The sequence below is a fragment of the Alligator mississippiensis genome, chromosome 2 (assembly GCF_030867095.1).
Source record: "Alligator mississippiensis isolate rAllMis1 chromosome 2, rAllMis1, whole genome shotgun sequence".
NCBI lineage: Eukaryota > Metazoa > Chordata > Crocodylia > Alligatoridae > Alligator > Alligator mississippiensis.
In genome coordinates this window covers 105499384-105520259 of record NC_081825.1, presented here as the reverse complement: position 1 = coordinate 105520259, position 20876 = coordinate 105499384, and the positions used below count along the sequence as shown (strand labels likewise).

The 20876-nt window shown below is 40.9% G+C and overlaps 1 protein-coding gene and 1 long non-coding RNA gene across 4 annotated transcripts in view; one reads left to right on the top strand and one right to left on the bottom strand.

Annotated features, from left to right (window-relative positions):
• LOC109283673 (uncharacterized) overlaps positions 1-20876 on the top strand; it is a 51915-nt gene that overhangs the window by 16460 nt on the left and 14579 nt on the right. The gene's annotated exons all lie outside the window — the stretch shown is intronic.
• Positions 3202-20876, bottom strand: part of LOC106737663 (neuromodulin) — a 42638-nt gene continuing 24963 nt past the window's right edge. For all 3 annotated transcript variants that reach the window (XM_014595655.3, XM_019489768.2, XM_019489767.2), the window contains exons 5-7: positions 11682-11846; positions 9541-9589; positions 3202-4372 (exon numbers count right to left, since the gene is read on the bottom strand). In XM_014595655.3, coding sequence (XP_014451141.2) covers positions 9543-9589; positions 11682-11846 — 212 coding nt within the window. In that variant the 3' untranslated portion in view covers positions 3202-4372; positions 9541-9542. The remainder of the gene's footprint in view (positions 4373-9540; positions 9590-11681; positions 11847-20876) is intronic.

Genomic DNA, 20876 nt, shown 5'->3' with positions numbered 1-20876 from the left:
CTGCCTCCATTTCCCCATTCACTTACCCTACTTTGTTTTTAACTCTTCCAATTAGAAACACTAATTATTGTTATAATAAGTGACACAAAATTGAGCAGGATAGATGTGTCCTGCACTGAACTTCTGAAACGTCTTTGAAATATCTGCATGTTGCAATTTGCTGTTATTTGGGTGCACCTACATGAGACACTACTGCATAGTGGCTACCATGCATTTATTTAGTACTTGTATTAGCAAGTTATTGTGGAGTTATTGTGCAACAGTGCGAGCAAACATCGTTTAAGTGACGCTACTGCACAGTTGCCAAATAATACTGCAGAGTAGCATATTAGCACTGTCTGTGCTGTGATGCAGTATTATTCGGCTACTACGCAGTCAGCATCTTGTGTAGGTACACCCCCAATGTGTAATGCTACTATCCACATGACAGGGTATTACTGCTGCTCAAGCCATAGATATCCAAATGCTTTCATAGGCAGCCAACTGTGATAAAATTTAGTCTCAGTAGAGGCATCTACACATGCGCTTTACTGCAGAGTTGACCAGTTAGGCTCCACAGTAAAGCATCACTGTCTACATGTGCAGTGCTATTAGACTGCAGTAAACAAATTAACTCCGCTGTAGGATAGTATAACCTGACACAAGTACTATCCTACAGCAGAGTTATTTAGTGTACTGCAACCCATGTGCAGATGGTGACTGGAGCTGGCTGGGGCACAAAGGTGCTATAAGGCAGGGCTGCCTGCCAGTCAGCTCTGCAGTCAGCATTCTCATGCCTTAGCCAGCCCTCCACAGCACCTTGAGCCGGGGCAGAGCCGCTCTGGGCTGGCAGGCTAATCCCCTGGGCTTCCTGCCAGCCAGGGCTGTGCTGCCCCGGCTCAACGTGCTGCAGTCCCGGGCACACATGGAAATGCTGCACCTGGGAGCGATAAACTCCACTGCAAACTGTGCCAGAGTTTATTCAGGCACATTAATTACATGTGTAGATGCATTCGGCAGCAGCTTAGCACATAGCCCTGGTTTTTTTCCTTGTATGAGTCACAGAAACACTGTGGAAACATTAAAAAATAGCTATGATATGAAGCAGATGTACATACTACACTGAGACACAGTGGCAGCTGGTCAATATGGGGTGCTCAGGCACCACCCCACCAGTTTCAAAATGACATGATCAGTGTCATGATTATGCTTGTGCACTATGCATACACAACAAAAAGTTGAGTATGTGCAGTAAGCACCTCAGGGCAGGGCAATCTCCTTACCTCCTGAGTGGTACATGAGCAGTAGAAACACTTGAACAGTTAGAATGAAGTGCAATAACCACTTGTTTAAGAGGGCAGCAGGGTGCCTATACTGATGCCCCAGCGTGGGTAAAGAGCTGTTGGAAGGAAGGTGGAAAGACAAGGGGCGCCACATGCAGAGACATGCATGTGGCCCCAGGCAACCTGCAGAGCAGCTTCAGCAGGTAAATGGAAAGGGGGATTGAGGCCCCTGTAGGGAGGGAGCTGGGCAGGGCTAGGGCTGCTGCCCAGCTAGGTGGGGCTTGGGGCTGAGCAGGTCCCTAGCGGGGAGCAGGATGGGGCCACAGGTGTCTCATCTGGGGGAGGGGGAGGGTCCATTCCTCGCTGCTGTGTGCACTCCTGGGGGGCAGGGGAGACCTGTACCCCCAGATTTGTACCTGGGGCAGGCACAGCCTGTGGGCTTCCTGCACCTGCCGCTACTTTGAGGAGTGCAGCCCCGTGCTGCTGCCCTCATAGCAGCCTGTGTGCAGGGGACACATGGCCAGGGCAGCGTGGGGGCAAGAAGTGGCAAGGACGTTTTCCACACAGCTCTTCCACTCCCTGCAGCGCCGGGTCGTGTGGGGGGAAGCAGGGCAGCAGGGAACAGAGGCGAGCAGCGGTAAAGAATCCCCGCGTGGCCCTGCTGTCCCCAGCTGTGCCAGGGCACGCCCTGCCTGACACTCACCCGCCCCACCTGTCTCAGTTCATAAGCTGTGCCAGCTGAGAGAGTTAGTCTTGTTTAGTTTCAGTGGTTAAAAAGCCTCTGGAAACCTTAACCACTGGTTAGATTGAGGCTCTATTCTAAGGGCACCTTTTTCCTTGAAGCCTGATATCTGTTTCGCAATTGTGACAGCAAATTCCAGAAAATGTCCAGGATGTGTCCTGATCTCCATGTGGCTGGAAAGCAGCTGCCCAGCAGAAAGGACAGCTCGCTCAGCCATGTGGAAATCAGACCCAGCCCCTGTGCCCCCTATCAGCCTGCAGCCAGCACCCAGGGGCACCTGAAGCTCCCTCTAGCTGCTGCAGGAGGGCAGTTGTCAGGAGCAAATTAGCTCCCTACAGGTGCATGTTCAGATGCATGCAGGGCCACAGTTTAGTTGTGTCTTAAATTTTCTGTGCAGAAAATCCAGGTACATTAATTGCACATGTAGATGCACCCAATGGGTATTACCAGCCGAAGAACTGGCTTTCAAGCCTTTTAGTAGCAACTCTTTGATAGTTTCACTAAGACAGTTAAAAAACAGGGAGTGACAGTTAGTTAGAAAGCAGAGTGACATTTACTATGCAGTTCCCAGAGTACAATTAAATTTCAATGTAAACACTATGGCTGAAATATGCCCTACCCTTAAATAGATTATACACTTAATGCTTATGCAGGTAACTTATATTTGGTATAATATAAACAATAGGTAACAGATTGAGACTGGCACTGTGTTATACCATCAAGTTAGGCACTAATCAGGTATACATAGAAGTGTAGGACACTGTAGAATTTATGGAAAATAAAAGTGTAAAGAATGTATTGCATTGGGAATGAATGAAAAATAGGGGATAGCAAATTTAGGGCCAGATCATATCCCACCTATTGAGTGTGTAAATGGAATTTAGGCATATAAATGCAATTCTATCCTATTCACATCTCTAAAAACTCATTAATGCAAAAGAAAGGTGGGTCGTCCTCTTCTGTGTTACTTTTAATGGCTTAGTCTTAAGGTTAAAGTAAAGGTATATTACAAAAGTCTACACATTAATGTTTCTTCAGGGACTTGAATAGGGTGAAGTAGGGTCCTACTTAGATGTCTAGCTGTTATTTAGATATCTTATAAGTGGGACAGGATTTGATCCTAAATGGTTAAAATACTTTATACAGCATGTCATGTTTAATATTCCAGATAACTAAAGATACAGATTCACAGCCATAGAAATTCTGTGGTAAGGTTTTATTCAAGGTAGCTTTGCTTGCAGTGATATTTGGTGGGGGGTTTTCACAGTAGCAATATTTTTCAAGTAAAAGGCTGTAATATGGATGATAAAAGTTCAGGAACCTAAATTTGCTTCTGCAGAATTATGCAGGTTATTCTTAATCTGAGAAATACACTACATTTTCTCCTTGAGAATATTGCAATTTGCTTTAAGAGTTGAGGAAGAGTGAATGCATTTTTGTGAATAACTAGTAGGAAGAATTCCACATGTCACTTATACTACTGTCATTTTCTTTTCAAAGTTCTCCATCAGCTTTAGAGAAGAAATATTGGTTCTACCTTAGGATTCACATTTTCTATATATAAGAGATTCTATATATATTACATCTGGCCCAGCCTTAAAATGATCATCACTGACAATACCTTACTATATTGCTTAATTTTATAGTTTTATGTGTGTTTTTCAAACTTCTCTGTAATTTTGCTATGATTGTCTGGGGCAGCATCTTGCTAGTATGGGATGTTACAATGTTATCACCCATCACAGCCTGGAAAACGGTAGAAAGTCAACATAAATTCCTAGATTTAGATTTTTAAAATTTTCTAGAACCTACTTGACCTATATGTACTGGTAATTAAATCTATTCTTTTTCTTGACAAGTGGATTTGATATATACTATCTGGGTCTTGGTTCTGTATTACATTATACTGGGTGCGTCTACATGTGCTCTTTAATGCTCATTAGCCTATTTTAATGCTCCTTAAAGCATCACAAAAATCAGTGTATTTTTGCTAATGCACATTAAAATAGGCCAATGCACCTTTATCTAGCACCTCACAATGGAGGAACTAAATTTAATGCACATTAGCAAAAGCACATTAATGAACATGTAGGTGCACCCACTATATCTCTGTTTTAGAAATAAGTTTTCCCACTAGAGTAGCTTATTTCTCTCTGGCAAACCTAAATCTTCTGAGGTTGCCTGTTGTAATAAATGAATACTAGTGAAAATATAAAAATGCTAATTCTGACAAGCAGTTTTAGCATGACCACCTGTAAGGTTTGTTTTACATCTCCAAGAAAGAACATTAGGTTTTACAACATAAATTAGCTGGTTGATTGTCATAAATATTCCTGTGACACTCTTCAGAAGTCTTCTCTGTTGCTCCCTGGAAAGAGAACAAAAATAAAAGATGATGACATTTTGGAGAGAAAATGACAACTTATGCTTAATAGTAATAAACCTGATATGGCATCACTTTCCCTCTACACATTGTACTGTCAGAAGTACAATGTGTTTTAATTTAGCTAGCTGATATAAACCAATATGCCAGACAATAATATGGTACTTCATGCAACAGGCAGAAATTAGCTGCACTAAGGATTTATGACAGGCTAAAATACTGGTTCTAAATCTTAGATACAGGCCACCCTTGGAAAATGCAGCTCTTACCTTTCACTCGTTTTTGACTGTGGACAAATAATACAGTCATTTTTTCTGTTGCAAAGAACTCCGAAAGACCACAACAAGTCAGAAGGTTTGTTACACTTCTGATTCCTATTTTGTGAAACACATTTAGGTGTTTCCACACCTAACAGTGCTAATATTGTGTGGCATTCTGTGGCATCCTTAAAATGAACTCACATAACCCTGGTTGAGAAGCACTGAACTAAAGACTTACAGGGACAAAATGTGTATACAAGCAAAGGGTTATTTTTAGTCATAGAACAGGATTCTAAATGGATGAACAAATATAGCAAAGGTATTGTGCATTAACTACTGAGAATTCATTTTGTAATATCTCTTTAATTGGATAAAACATACTTAAGACCTGACACTGCAACTCCATGCCAACTTATTTTGAAAGCTAGTATGTATTTATTGGGTCAGGCATTAAATGTAACCCCATGCAACTTGCCCCATTGTCTTTTATTTATTACTTAAATGAACAACTTTATTCATGAGTTAATTTCCTTTATGATCCAAGCCCACATGACAGGTTAATGATACTAGTGAAGGATGGTGGTGTTGCAGTCCTTGTGATTTCTTATTTTGAAGATATCAACAAGTGCACTAGTCACATAAACTGATCTTTCCTTTAAAATCTCACAACCTACAGAGTATACACTAAAAAAGTGTTAACTGTTGTTGATAGTTCTGTCTAAGCCAGAAAAACTCTGTCTGGGTGTGTCTATACAAGATGCTTTACTTTTCATTCAGCTAATCTAATGCGTAGTAAAGCATCACCATCTACATTAATTACTGTGCATTAAATTAGTCTAACGCACTGTTTGCTAGTACCAATACATACAAGTGCTAGAAAAATGGTGTATTAACTAATGTGCCAAAGCTCACGTGCAGCAGGGGGCCACAACTTCTGCCTGGCTGGCTAAGCCCCAGTCTCTGTGGGGCAGGGGTAGCTGTCCCAGCTCTGGGGCAGGTCCCTCCTAGCTGTGTAATTGGGGCCAGCCCTGATCTCTGCAGGGTTGAGAGCAGCCCTGAAGCTGGGACAGCTCCCCCTGCCCCCCAGACCTGACCCCTGTGCCCCCTGCCAGCCCAGGACTGGCACCCGGGGGAGCCTGAAGCTCCCTCTGGCTGCTGAAGGGGGGAAGAGTGGGACAGGAGCAGCCCTGGACTGAATTGCTCCTGTTGGGAGCAAATTTGCTCCTGGTAGGTACATGTTCAGATGTGTGCCTGGGTGCAGTTTAATGCACCTGAATTTTCTGCGCAGAAAAATCAGGCACATTAACTGCACTTGTAGACATGCCCCCAAATTTTTAAATCCTCTATGCCAGTTGTGTTCAATCTTTTGGCACTAGGAGTGAAAAGAGTGGCATGGGGCCAATCTGTGAGCTGGATTTGGCCCCACATGCCAACATCTGGCTCTGGTGCCCTGTGCTGCTTCTGCCCAGCCCCACTCACTAGGATCAGGCCTCACACTCCCCCTGCTCACAGCAGGATTGGACCCCATACTGTCCTGTATACCCAATCTAGCACACAGGCCCACAGGGCTCCCTACTATCTGAAAATTTCACAGGAGGGCCTGCAGTCTGGATGACATGACACCATGGGCCGGATCTGGCCCATGGACTGTAGACCACCGCTGCTCGGAGACATTTGCAGCACTGGCAATTGCGGGGGAGAAGGGGCAGCTTATTAGTAGTAACCTATCAGGCTCAAATGTGAAATTACTGAAGCCCCGTCTACACATTACACTTAAGATGTCATCAACCGGATAATCACGTCTTAGGCTGTGACACAGCCGCATGTTCAATCAATTAATGGCATGATAAAACAAGGAATAAGCCACAAAGTTATTCCACAAAAATGTAATAACTTTGTGACTCTTCCTTATCATGTCTTTAATTAAACATGTGGCCACATGTCCCCCTGCAGCTGGGAACCCCATCAGCTGTGGGAATCCCAGCTATGGCAACATGGGGCTCCCAGCTATGGGAGCTTGCTAATTGCCAGTGCAGAAACAACCCAGGATCACAATCCTAGGCTCCCCCTGCACTGGCAAGAAGGCATGATTGAATTCCATGCTGGTTCCCACAATTACACCTCCTACCATGCACGTGTGGCATGGCAGGAGGCACAACTGTATGGATCACGCAACAGATCCTATCACACATTTACCTGAATATCTAGAGGTGCCTGAGAAACCCTGTACTTAGACCTGCATGATGCTAGTGATATTTTTTACAAAGTCACATTTCAGAGTGGAATCACACGGTAAGCAGCAGTATTGGGCACCCATATTCTGGTTGACAGCAACATGTCAGAACCTTCTCCTAAACCTCAGATTTACTATGCTCCTTTAAATTCATTCAATGTTTGTTTTTATCCTATATGTAGGGGAATAAGCATCACAACCTCTATATACACTCCTTTTAAAATCAAAACCTGGGACACTTGTAGCAACAATGGCCGGGCTGCAGAATATTTATATATGAAGCAAAAGTTCTCTATCCTTTAGATCTGTATCAGTTCCATTACTGTCACCATCCAGTTCAACAGAATCACATTTACGTTTTCCAGATTGGAAGCTATTTCCTAGTAACTTAGTGTTCTGAATGGTCTTATCTTGACACACTGGATGTATTTATTGCAGTGGTTCTTGCCTCTTTAGAGCTGAGGCAACCCTTGATAGATTTGAGGCCCTTCTCAATAGATTCAAAATTGGATTCCAGTTAAAAAAGATCTCAGTTCAAGATTGGAAAAGATCAGCTTTGTTTTCAACCATTTTTTATTACAAAAAGGTAATAGAGAAATTCTTCTATTGCAAAGAATACAGGAAGACTACAACAGGTCAGAATGCTTTTAACACTATGGATTCTTATTTGAAAACTCATAGTTTATCTTGCAAATCATGCTTGCACACATAACAATGCTAACATTGTGTGGACCCCTGAATCTCAACCAAACATTTTATAATTATTGTAAAAAAAAAGTTTTAATGAATGAAGCAAAAGCCCAGGATATTTCATGTGTCCCAAAAGAAGTTCCTAGTATATAATTTACAAAACCAGGACACACGGTCACTTTATTAACACAATACAAAACAATATTTGCTTTTTCATCATAGGAAGCTGAAAGTGGTCAAGTGATTTTTCATTTATTTGTGTGATAGAACAAGCAAGGAGCAAACAAAAATGAGAGGCATGTTTTTCATTATGTTGTGTAAATACATGCTATGTGTATGCATGCATGCACACATATATTTACAGATCTTTGGTAAACAACAGATTAATTTCTGTTCTACTTCCCTCTTCTTTTTACAGCTTAGATGGAAAAACATTTGAAAAGAAGTGAACTCCTGAGTTGAGTTTTTCTACTTAGTTTCTATTTTTTTTTAATGTTACCTTTTGTTATAAACACTGATTTTAGTGGAAGAGATCTTGCAAGCAACAGATTTTTATAGGTTCATACCAACATCTTATATTCTCCTTTAGGAAGGTATAGTCACACAGAATGGTAACACTTGGACAAAATCTTTGATTTTGAAAGCCATAAAAGGCAAACTTGAGTGAATACCAAACTTTAAGCATGAGTAATTCCACTGTTTTAGAAGGACTTAAAGGAAATGTATTGGCACCTTCTTTTCCTTTGGATTAAACCAGCAAGGCTGAGAGAAGGACACTGGTGTGTGGGTAGCTCAGCATCTCCATATACACTGCCCAGACTTTTTGCACCCTGGAGAGGTCACTCTAGCTTCACTTTATCTTTCAAGTGGGGATTATGTTCAGTGAACTGTTGTCTTATTTAACGTAATTCTATTGTCTCGCAAGACAGACAGATGCCTACTATTAAAGCTGGGTATGTACTTCAGTTACCTTGATGGCTAAGGCCAAAAAGTCCAAGGCTGAATTGATTCAATCTTTGCAGGTTAACCTAAGCTGTGTACATTGAATTGATAAACAAGTGAACAGACATTCACTTTTGATTCCAGAAATGCAGTCACATGCCAGCAGTGGCCCAGGCCAGAAGCCCAGAGGCGCTAGAGCATGCCTTCCTGCTGGACTGGAGCAGACAGCTTGCAGACAGCTTGGACCAAGGCTAGCCTGCCCACTCCGCAAGGATGGTTTGCAGGGGAAGTGCAAAGCATCATGGGATGCTGGGGGACTGCGAGTTAACTTGATTCTGGAGGGGATCTGGGACAGAAGTTCAATAATTTAAATCAGATAAATCTGATATTACATCCATCCAGGTTTATTTTAAAACGATTTTGGCCATTTTGAAAGTGGTTTATGTGCACTGAACTTCTGTTGTGTTATAGATTTGAACCACTTTTGGATCACTTATACCAGTTTATATGTAATTTCTGTCTCTAGCCGCAGAGTTGCAGCCTGAGAAAGACATCAGCCTTCCAATTCTATTTAAAGGCAAGTTGAAAAGTGCTAAAAATTGGAAGATTGATCCTGGTCTATGTCCATTCTGAAAAGGAACATACCAAATTATTAGCACCTGGTCGTGTTACACTTAAGATAAAAAAACTGGAGCTCAGTTGAGGAAATTGGGTTCTCCCCCAGGTCCAAAGGATTCAATTCATTTTATATAGCTCAGGATATGAGTCAATAAATAATTACATCATTGATATAGTAAAATTGTGCTACCTCCAGCATTGGAAAGATATTGATGGAACTGTCATGATTCTTTAGTAAAAAAGAAACATCAAGTATGGTAAGTTCTTATGCCATTTTCATGCAAGGATGGGAAAGTGAAATCACAACTGCAATATATGTGCAAAGTTTCAATAGGCTGTAAATGCAAATAGGTGCAAAAAAGGGAAGATGAAGTCAGAAAGGATATGGCATGCTGGGAAGGTCAATATACCTTTAAGAATCCTTAGAAACATCTTCAGATGCCTTTCTTTCAGTAGAAACTGAAAATGAGGACAGAAATCATTAGAAACATTTCTCTTGTTAAGTAGTCTAACATATTAACTACAGAACAAAGCGGTATGCTTTATATTAGAAATAAAATGTACTTTGGGCTTATGAGTTGAGCTTTTCAGAGCAGTTGTGGGATTTAGACCTACATCTAACAATTAACTTTCCTATTTCTAACTTTAGCGGAAGCTGTGTCCAATCCTCTAGATTGCTTTGAAAATCTCAGCCAGGATCTCTTTAATGCACATGTTCTTCTAGTTTTTTTTTGTTTGTTTTTGTTTTGTTTATGTTCCAGTTTAAGATGAATAAGAAAGGGTAATTGGATCAAAACAGCTCATTACATATACATGCTATATATCACTTTCTTTTCCCACAACTTTCTTTTCATTCCTACAACATAACATTCCACCTTTCAAATTAAATCTGACTAAAAAATATGATTTTGTCACAAGTGACAAACAGGGATTTTCCTCCTGCTGTAACTTCATATCAAATAATTGTGTAACCCAGTGGCGACCAACCTTCTGGCCCTGTGGGCTGGATTAGTGGCACAAGGCCTATCCACAGGCTAGATCCCGCACATAGGGTTGGTCCATGGGCCTGAATCAGTGCAGGGTTGGCACATGGGCTAGGGACAGACATTACACACAAACTGGTTTAAGTGATCAGAAACTGGATAAACCTGTAACAGAACAGATGTTCATTGCACATAAACCAATTTGAAAATGGCTGAAGCTGGTTTCACATAATGTAGTATCAGACTTAACTGATTTGGTTCAAACCAATTTATGCAATGTCTGTCCCAGACCCCTTCCTGGTTTAAGTTAAACCAGAGTCCCCCAGCATCCCAGATGCTTTGCAACCCTGGGCGGGGCTCTGCTCTCTGCTCCAGCCCAGCAGGGCTGGCCCCAACCCTCTGCTCCCTAGTTGGAGCTCTGGAAGAAACTGCAGGTACAGCAGCATCTGCCTAGCTTCCTCCTGCCCCCCCGCCCCACCCCATCACTCCCTGCTCAAGCAGGGATTCCCTCCCCACCCTCTGTTCTGCCTTACACAGACACCTCTCAGCATTAGCTAACATACCACATGCTGGCTATGGTCCATGCTGTGGGAGACAGGACAAAGGCAGACAGGACAGTGTCAGTTTAGGGTTTTTTTGAGCTAACCAACAGGTAACTGGTAATGGCCCTCCATTCCTTTCTGGGAAAAAATTGTTTAAGAAGAGTTTGAACTAATAAGAGAGCCTTTTGTTTTGTTTGATGGGGTAATAAATGCTAACAACTCCCTATGTAACTCCCTGCTGAGTAACTAAATGCTCTGTTACCAAATCGGGATGGGGTGGAGGGACCCCCCTCTAATCAAAGCATCCTGCTTGGGTCTGGCTGTGCCGTGCTCCCCCCCCCCCCCCCCCAGCTCAGCACTGTGGGGGGGAAGGGACGGCTGCTCTAGCACCCCCTGGTTTCTAGCCTGAGCCACTGCAGGCATGTGCCTGTAATTCTGGGATGCCTGTACAGTTACAAACCTGTTCAGCCTAGCCAGGTTAGACTAATCTGCAAAGATTGAATCAATTCAGGCTCAGGCTTTTTGAATTTCTGTAAAAAACTCCTAGCTCTGGAGTCAGTCCATGTGTATGCTCTGGTACACTGGCTCAGCCCTGCACACCTGATCTAGCCATGGATCAACCCTGTGCACTATCTCAATCTAGCACATAGGGCCACATCATGCAGCCTGCAGAGGCCCCCATGGGCCTAGAAATTTGGCAGCAGGGGTGCTGCAACTAATGCTGCCACTGCTTCCCCAACACCAAATTTTTCAGACCCTTGAGGTCTGAAATTGTGGGATGCTTCCCTTGAAAGGTCTTGTGGGTTTCATTTAATGACCAAAATTCAGTATAAGCTGTTTTCAGCATGTGGCAGTGATTTCATAAATATTTTTTTACCTCAAAAGAAAATTTAAAATAGCTCATGGAATATATACACATAGCAGACACATGGGGTTGCTTGCTTAATTTTATTACACTACTTAGAAACAACAGTTTGGTTTCTTTCCCCAGAAATAAAGTATTTTAGACTCAGGTATACTGTGCACCTTCTGAAGCTTGCCCAGATCCCTCAGCAACAGTTTCCTGGTTTGTTGGGGATGCATCAGGCCTCTCTTGAGCTGAAGAGTCTATTTCTTCTTGCATATTCTCTAACTTCTCCTCATGAGCAGAAGCAGGAGAAGCTGCAGCATCCAAGACATCACCAGCAGTTTCTATGAATAAAAGAGATAATTGTCTTTTTCTGTTCATTTGCCAGTATGAAGGAGAGCACCTGGGCCTCACTTCAACATGGTATTAAAAATATGTGCTGAATATTAAGTGTATGTTGTGGCCATTAAGTTAATGCAATTATTCAGATACTTAAAATGCAGCATGTGATAAAAGTCAGAAGGACTCAGGTCTATAATATTATTTATTATTGTACTTAAATCTTCGTACCCTTAAGACAAAGAATTACAGACACTGAAACTATTTTTCTAGTTAGCTGGCGTGTGTCCCTAAATGAAGGCGTCTGTTTTCTAAAAAGTATTCTCTTTGGACAATCACTTTTTTACATTTACTTTTCCAGTTTCTTTCATGTGTTGCACAATATCATTACATAAACTTGGCAAGTGTAGAAGGTTCAATGTAAAATATGACAGACAATTGTCTTATGAGTACACAGTTTAGTTCCATGTTACCATATATTAGGGGTTTTGAAGATGCTATTAAGCAGTTTGGGTTTTCTTTGTTTTGTTTTTAAATGGAAAACATCTTGTTAGATTGATTGGCTTATGCACTGCCAAAGTATGAGTGCTATGTCTCTTCATGGCTTCCATTCCTTTGCCTCTTTAGGTTGAAGTAAGCCATTTGCTTAAGCAACTGCATATTATAACAAGACTGAGGGAAGTTTTACAATATGCAGTCATGTTACCAATAGAGTCACGTAAGGGAGATATTTTTCCCACTACTTCTGGAGTTAAATTTCATGTACTTCTACCATCTTTTAGCATAAAGTCTCCCTCAACAATTCCTGTGCAAGTTAAATTGATAGTGTTTATTGTACTTTGGATTTGTTTCTATTATTAGGTGTACTGAGCATGCTAGGGACCAAGAAGGCTCTTTATAAGCAGTACATAGACTATATGCTAACAGAACTGTTCTAGATCTAGTGACACCCAGGTTTTATTATGTATTATGGCTTGTAGGGAGTTAAATAGGACACATTCACTACATATATCATTTATTAGAATAGATTCACTTGACAGAGTATTTTATGTGGACAGTTAACTTCCAAACAGCAGTACAAAAATGAAAGAATTGCTGCTCTTCTGTTACAGAATGAGGATGCAAGAAAGAAGAAAAAATACAGTGCATTTAAAGCATAGAGCATGCTAAAATATTAAGTATTTTAATGGAATTTAGAATTGAATAGTGCATTGTTTATTTTTACCATTATGATTATAACTGTTGATTGTAACATCATGATTTTGAATTGATTATTTTTAATTGAAATTAAGAGCATATTGCTTGTGATCTAAACTGTTTTACTTGGATAACATTGTTTGGTTCAAACTGTCACTTTTATCTATTTAGTTTCTTTTAGTTTAGCTTGGCAGTAGACTCCAAAAAGATAAAAGCCATTCTGGCAGTGCAAGACAGATGTAGCTTGGAAGCCTCTCCAATGTATTATATTTATGACCCATTATAAGGCACCACACCCTTTTAAGTTATTCTAATTCATTCTCTTTTATATTCTTTTTATTGGTCTCAAAACAGATACAATAATGCTATGTCAAGGATCTAAAACTGTATCAATGGTATTTTATTAAATTGCTTTTTTGGATAATACATTCTATCCCAAAGAATGATTCTCCATTTTCCAGTATTGTATTCACTTGCTCTTCCTTGTGCAAACTATATAACTGGATGTGATGGAGGCCACTGGAGATTGGATTTGACAAGTCCAGAGAAAACGCTAAGTTGTCTGAAAAAAAATATCAGTAGCATCTGATTTGGTGTAGCGCGTAGTGCATATCTCTACAGATCAATAGAAAGAAGCTACTTTTGTCCATAACATAAATTACTTGCTTGCATGGTTGCATGAATCTATCCAAGAATCTATTAATGACAAGATGGTAGACAGCTGAAATAATACATTTTATAGCATTTCTTTTAGCAAACCACCAGAACACTTCAAATGTGAACTGAGTTCCACTCTCACTTAATCTTTTCAGTAACTCCAGTCTGCAAAAACAGTAGTGTTAACACTTATACCACCTATGATAAACAAGTTGCATTCATACAGAATACTTTAGGCCCTTTAGATATTTAGTGAATTAAGAATAAAGCCTTACAAATTGTCCAACCTAGTATATATGCAGACTCATTGCCATTACCCCAAACTGCAAAGGAACACATTTAGAGAAGTGCTGCATTTGTTGGCAAACTCAACATAGTTTTGCCATTTCCTCTCTTTGCAGATTAGTCTCTGGCCTTCACATAAAATATTTTGTCATAGATTTTATTTTTTGCATTTCCTAAATGGCCTTCATGTAATGTTTGAAGGACATGTGCCCTGAGCTTTGTTAAAATACCTCTTCTAGTGCCACACAGTAGGCAACCTCGATACATGTTTAACTAGTAAAGAAAAGGATGCAGGAAGCAGTCTGTTGGGAATAGGCCCAGCTATTCATTAGCTAGCACTGGATTATTTTAGTATCATGGTGTACCAGAATATTTGTTACCAGCAGGGATTCAGGTTGTGCCATGGAGGTCATATTGACCACCTTTAGTTGTTTCAGTCTCCTTATCTGTCACTACCAATGGAATAGAATGCCGCCGGAGGTGGTTCAAGCACCCGCTTTGGATGTCTTCAAGACACATTTGGATGTTTATATTGCTGGGATCCTATGATCCCCGCTGACTTCCTGCCTTTGGGGCAGGGGGCTGGACTCAATGATCCTTCCGGGTCCCTTCCAGCCTGGCATGCAGGGCAGGGGCAGAGGGGAGCTACAGGGCCCAATTTCAGTGTGCACGAGTGGTGTAAGACTCTGGGACCCAATCCCAGCAGGCACAAGTTGTGTGGGGCCCAATTCAACATGCAGATCAGCCTTGTGCCATTCATCTGGCTCACAGGGCCAAAAGTTAAAGCAACACTGGACTAGATCAATCTTGGCTAAATGCTTAGCCTTAGCTCTTAAGGTAAATATATTCTCCAGTCCAAGCAAATGGTTCCGATGCCTATGTAGTACCAGATCAGTGGTAACTTTGACATGACCATTGACCAGACATACTGATAGCCCCCTTTTTCACAATTAACACTATCAGGGCATTCTATTTTTTTCCCCGTTAACCTTAGAAATCATTCTGAAAACCTGTAAGTGGTATACTGCCCCTGGACCAGATTCAGCCATAGGCTTTGCAAAATGTAAGAGTTCCTCCCCCTTTGAGCAGTTTTTGCCTCTGTATGTTTAATCTTCCATTTCTACTCTAAAAGGCATCAGCTGTTGCATCCAAAAGTTCAGCTACTTTTGTTTGGGGCTGGAGTTCCTTTTTAAGCTTCTATGCATCTGGTGCTTTTGTCAGTTCAACTAACTGCATTTCTCTCTCCACCATTTTCTGTCTGGTTATGGAGAACGCCTTTATTTTAAAAACACAGTTTAAACACCTGCTCTTTACAGAGCTAGGTCATTCTGTTTGGAAAGCAAGGTTTTCCTCTGTTCGTTTTCAGAGTACCAAGGTTTTCTAATCATTCATTTTTATATGTAAGATCTGGTGTCTCTGTAGCTTCACAGCAGGATTCTAAAAAAATAAATTTAAATCTTGTTCTTTTCACTTATAAATAAATCTAGACACTTATACTATTGTCTTATAGAGTGCCTAAACTATCAGTATACTTCATATTGTCATTTTCAGGCTGCTGAATTAAAAATCCTCCAGTTGGTGTAAGGTGAGGGTTATAATCTAGTTTTGGTATAGGCTTCAATTTCTACAAGCTTTATTCTTTGACAAGTAATCACTTGCATTGCAAGTCTCTTTTCCCACAGTCTAAAGTTCACATTTGAAATACCACATGCTTCCTGCTTAATATGCACTGGGTTTGCTGCAGATATATAGTGCTGTTGCCGTTCCCTGGCATCTTTAGCAGCCATCTCTGTTGACATAGCAATTTCTATTGTATGTTTTAGTCACATCAGTCTCAGTCCATAGACACGGGTTTACTTTGTTGTGTTCCATTTTGCATATGTCACAGTAAAGGATCCATTAATGCATCAGAAAAAAAATGACAGTGCTGTGTTAACTTTCTTATTTTAGCCCCATATCTGGTAATCGTTTTACTTTCTCTTTAACATATGTAAAAGGAAGTATTCTGCAATTCTCTCCCTTGGGGAGAGAAAACTGTGTAGCACTTCCACAACCTTAACAAGCTGCCTGTCTCAGGTTTAACAGGATGGTTACCCCACACAAGTTATAAGTTTTACATTTAGTTGAACCACACTCTTTTTTCACCACTTATTTTATTAGCTATTATCATAGAATCATAGAGAATTAGGGTTGGAAGGGACCTCAGGAGGTCATCTAGTCCAACCCCCTGCTCAGAGCAGGACCACCTCCAACCAGATCATCCCAGCCAAGGCTTTGTCTAGCCAGGTCTTAAAAACCTCCAAGGATGGAGAGTCCACAACCTCCCTGAGTAACCTGTTCCAATGCTTTGCTACCCTCCTAGCGAGAAAATCCTTCCTAGTATCTAACCTAAACTTCCCTTGCTGTAACTTGAGACTGTTGCTCCTTGTTCTGTCACCTGCCACCACTGAGGACAGTCTAGCTCCATTATGTATTAATTATGTATTATTCCAGGACATTTGATGTGCTGACTAACTTTTATCCTATTCTTTTTATAAGAGGACAGCCATTTTTAGGAGGAAGTATGTCCATCCAAGCATACTTTTATACATACTAATTATGTATTATTCCTGCCTTTTAATATAGTTGAACTAGTCTTGTGTTATCAAATGAGTCCAGTTTCCCCACCACAAATCAGAAGACAATGTAATTTTTCCAGATGAGCAGGTCTTACACATCTAGTAGCTACAGTTTTCCTTTTACAGGGTCTCAACTCATACTCTCTTCATTGTATTCCCAAATTGGGATCCTGTCCCTGTTGTTAGTTGCAATCTCTTTGCACTAATGTTGCATGACCTCTGGGTCAGGTTGGTCCTACTAAAAGCCTTTTTTAAAATCACTATACCATATATAAAGCTTATCTGCATATACACTCCACTGAGCTCCACATGCTTTTTACGTGCAAAGAGCCACATAAGCACTCAAACTTTAAAAGTTTACTACAAAATTCCTTGTACTACTTGGGCAAATCCACACATGCTATTAAGGTGGACATGTGTTACATACGTGCCCAGGAGCACAGCATGTTGAGCTGGGTCAGAGCCCTTGGCAGGGGGCTCTGGGGGTCAGCTATTCCAACCTAACTCAACGTGCTGCAGAGGGGCTAGCTGGGGTATGAGAGTGCTCCCACGTGGGGCACCTGGCAGACAACCCCCACACTGAATCACCCTCATGCCCCAACCAGCTGCATCAGTGCCTACATGTATGGTGCTGCAAGGTAAAAAAAACTCTGCAGCAGGGTAGTACTTTTAAATACTGAGTTAATTAGGTACCTAATAGGGCTGCATCTTTGAATTAGTTTTCTGTGGCCTAATAGAGCTGCAAGCCATTTACTTCAGAATTAATTAGTCTACTCCACAGTAAACATCTCGTGTAGATGCACCCCTAGTGGACTCCAAGATGAACATGAGTCGGCAGTGAGACGAAGCCATCAGAAAAGCCAATGGCACTTTATCATACATCAGCAGATGCATGACGAATAGATTCAAAGAGGTGATACTTCCCCTCTATCGGGCGCTGGTCAGACCACAGTTGGAGTACTGCGTGCAATTCTGGGCACCGCACTTCAAGAGGGATGCGGATAACCTGGAGAGGGTCCAGAGAAGGGCCACTCGTATGGTTAAGGGCTTGCAGACCAAGCCCTACGAGGAGAGACTAGAGAACCTGGACCTTTTCAGCCTCCACAAGAGAAGGTTGAGAGGCGACCTTGTGGCTGCCTAGAAGTTCATCACAAGGGCACAGAAGGGAATTGGTGAGGTTTTATTCACCAAGGCGCCCCCGGGGGTTACAAGAAATAATGGCCACAAGCTAGCAGAGAGCAGATTTAGACTGGACATTAGGAAGAACTTCACAGTTAGAGTGGCCAAGGTCTGGAACGGGCTCCCAAGGGAGGTGGTGCTCTCCCCTACCCTGGGGGTCTTCAAGAGGAGGTTGGATATGCTTCTAGCTGGGGTCATCTAGACCCAGCACTCTTTCCTGCCTGTGCAGGGGGTCGGACTTGATAATCTATTGAGGTCCCTTCTGACCCTAACATCTATGAATCTATAAATCAGCTACGTAATTATCGTACTGAAATTCAATTAAGATATTATGCACACCAGGACAATTAGAGGCACTGATGAGCATGAAATAAAAATGAGATGTTATTTTTGGTGTGCTGACTAATTTTGATCCTATTCTTTTTATAAGAGAACAGTCATTTTTTAGAGGTATTATGTCCATTCAAGCATATTTTTATAAGAGTACAATTGTAGAAACAGAACATGACTGGGAAAGGGCAATCAATGCGCTGGAACTGCTATCAAATCAGATTAAATCAAAGTATTTCTGTTATGAAAACATAATATTCTGTTTTAAATTAATACTGACTTATGTGAAGAAAAGGAAATTGTTTTTTAGGACCAAAGGAAATTGCTTATCTTGACTGAATTCTAAAACGGAGGAGTTGGGATGTTCCAACTGACCTTGGACTTGACAGTGTAGGGTTCTTTAAAAAAATCTGGTCCTACCCTAAGAAATTGTTTTATAAAAATGGCCTTTTCTTATGCCAGAGCATAAATCTGCTAACTGTAAAGGAAGTTTTACTTACAGGAGCTAAGGGAGAAAGTATTCTATATTTTTATATAGCATCAATAGAACATGTAAGATCCAATCAGTTAGATTCTCTAATACATAATCCCACTGAAAGCAATAGTATCTGTTAACTTAGGTCATAACCTCAACTGACTAGAGAGCCTGCATACAACTAACTAAAGACCTGATATGACCTACAAGACCTTTTTTACTACTGAACAGGCATGAGAATCAACACATCCCAGTTGGTATTCACCATCTAGTTTGCATTTTTAAGAAATAACCAAGCTCAATCCTTAGTTCTCTAGGTAATGGTAGCTATCATCCATAAAGTTTTATGATGGCATTTTCATAGTCAGAAAGATTTTTTTTCCCCCTAAATATTAATGAATTAAGACTGATCATTATTGGGAGATTAAAAATTATCCCCATTTTACAGAAGAAAAGTTGAAGCACACCAGTGATTTCCCAATGGTCATGTAAAACCAGTTCTATGATGCTCCTAACCTCTCTCTCTGGGCAGGCCTGTACCAGTAAAGTTTTCCCACTTTGTATTTGCTCCAATTCCCTAATATTTTCACTTTCTTATACTGACATATCTACCTACCATAAGTTTCTTTAGTATCATAAATATGTGAGAAACTGGAATCCTATATGTGAATTAACACTTTTACAAGATTAAAATAGCAATTGGGACACAAAAGTACATGTCATGCCTGTTACGCAACAAACTTAAGGAAGCACAAGTGGAAGGAAATGTGTGGAATAAGAAACATTGTTTCTGTGTGGAATAAAACTGACTGGATGCTGAATGGATGACAATTAAAAACTAGTAGGCATATTGGTAACTAGAACTTTTTAGAGGATAAAGCTATAATAAGCACGCCCATATAAGCTTATTTTTTTCAGTCTTCATAATGCTGAATTTACTATCTTCCTGCTACCTGCAAGAAATGTAAAAGCCAGTACTCCCAGCGTTGATTAATAATTACCAAATCTCTGCATGTAATTTTCAATAAATTCAGTATGCCTGGGCCTAAAGTGAAAAAAAAATATTGGAAATATATGATCAAATTGTGGCAGGCATGCCAGCAGCAGCCCGGCTTGTCAGCTCGAAAAGGCGTCAAGCCATTGGTGGGACACTCCCACCAATCAGGTGGTGGAGGAGGAGAGGCTGCCCTATGTGTACACACACATACATATATACACACATTCCAAGACTTGGAACCGACTGCCGCCAGAGGTGGTGCAAGCACCTAATCTGGATTCCTTTAAAGAGTCAATCAGACATCTAACTTGCTGGAACCCTGTGACCCCAGCTGACTTCCTGCCCTTTGGGCAGGGGGCTGGACTCGATGATCTACCGAGGTCCCTTCCAGCCCTAATGTCTATGAAATCTATATACACACACACACACACATTTATATTTAATATCTAAATAGATTTACATTTTGATAGAGTTTAAGGTTATAAAACACTTGCTGAAACAGGTTAGAATTTTATTGTAACAGTTAACTGTATCCTGAGAGAGGAATAGAACTATATAAATATTGCCTATAATTCTTGTTATTGTAAATGTCGTGTGTGTGTGGTTTTCTTTTCAACTTTTTCTTATTTTATTGTCATTAATAAACTTGTATATAGTTTAGTTATAGTGTGTGTTGGTCTGGTTCTCTATAGGGGAAAGAGGAAACTGCATGCTGCCAGCAGTTTTCCCACACAGTACACCTGCCTTCTAGCATCTTTCTTCAATTGGAGAAGGGAGTACACAACCAAGTACACCCAGGTTACAAAATAAACTAAAGTAGTGAACGTAGTTACTTCTTCTAAAAGAAAACATAAAAATATCATCCCGAGTCCCAGAGTTCAGGCAGTCCTCGCACTTACAGTGGGTTACATTCAAATTTGATTTTCCCATAGAAACAATGTTATAATAGGGGGTTATGTTCCTTGATAAGGAACATAACCTAACTTTTTATAGAAATCAAGGAACATAACCCCCTATTATAACATTGTTTCTATGGGAAAATCAGATTTGACTTACTGCATTGCACTTTAGAAAGCTTTTAAATCAACTATTTAATCAACTAAAAATGATATACATTGTACAAAGCTTTCTAAAGTGCAATGCAGTAACTAAGGGAGGCACTGGGGCCGGCGTGGGACACTTACTGAAGGTAAGGTACTCAGTCCCCATGTGGGGCAGGCAGTGGCTCCTCCCTGAGGTGAGGTGAGGCAAGGGCGGGGACAGGGGCTGGCGCGAGCTCTTCTGGCTCCGGGGAACT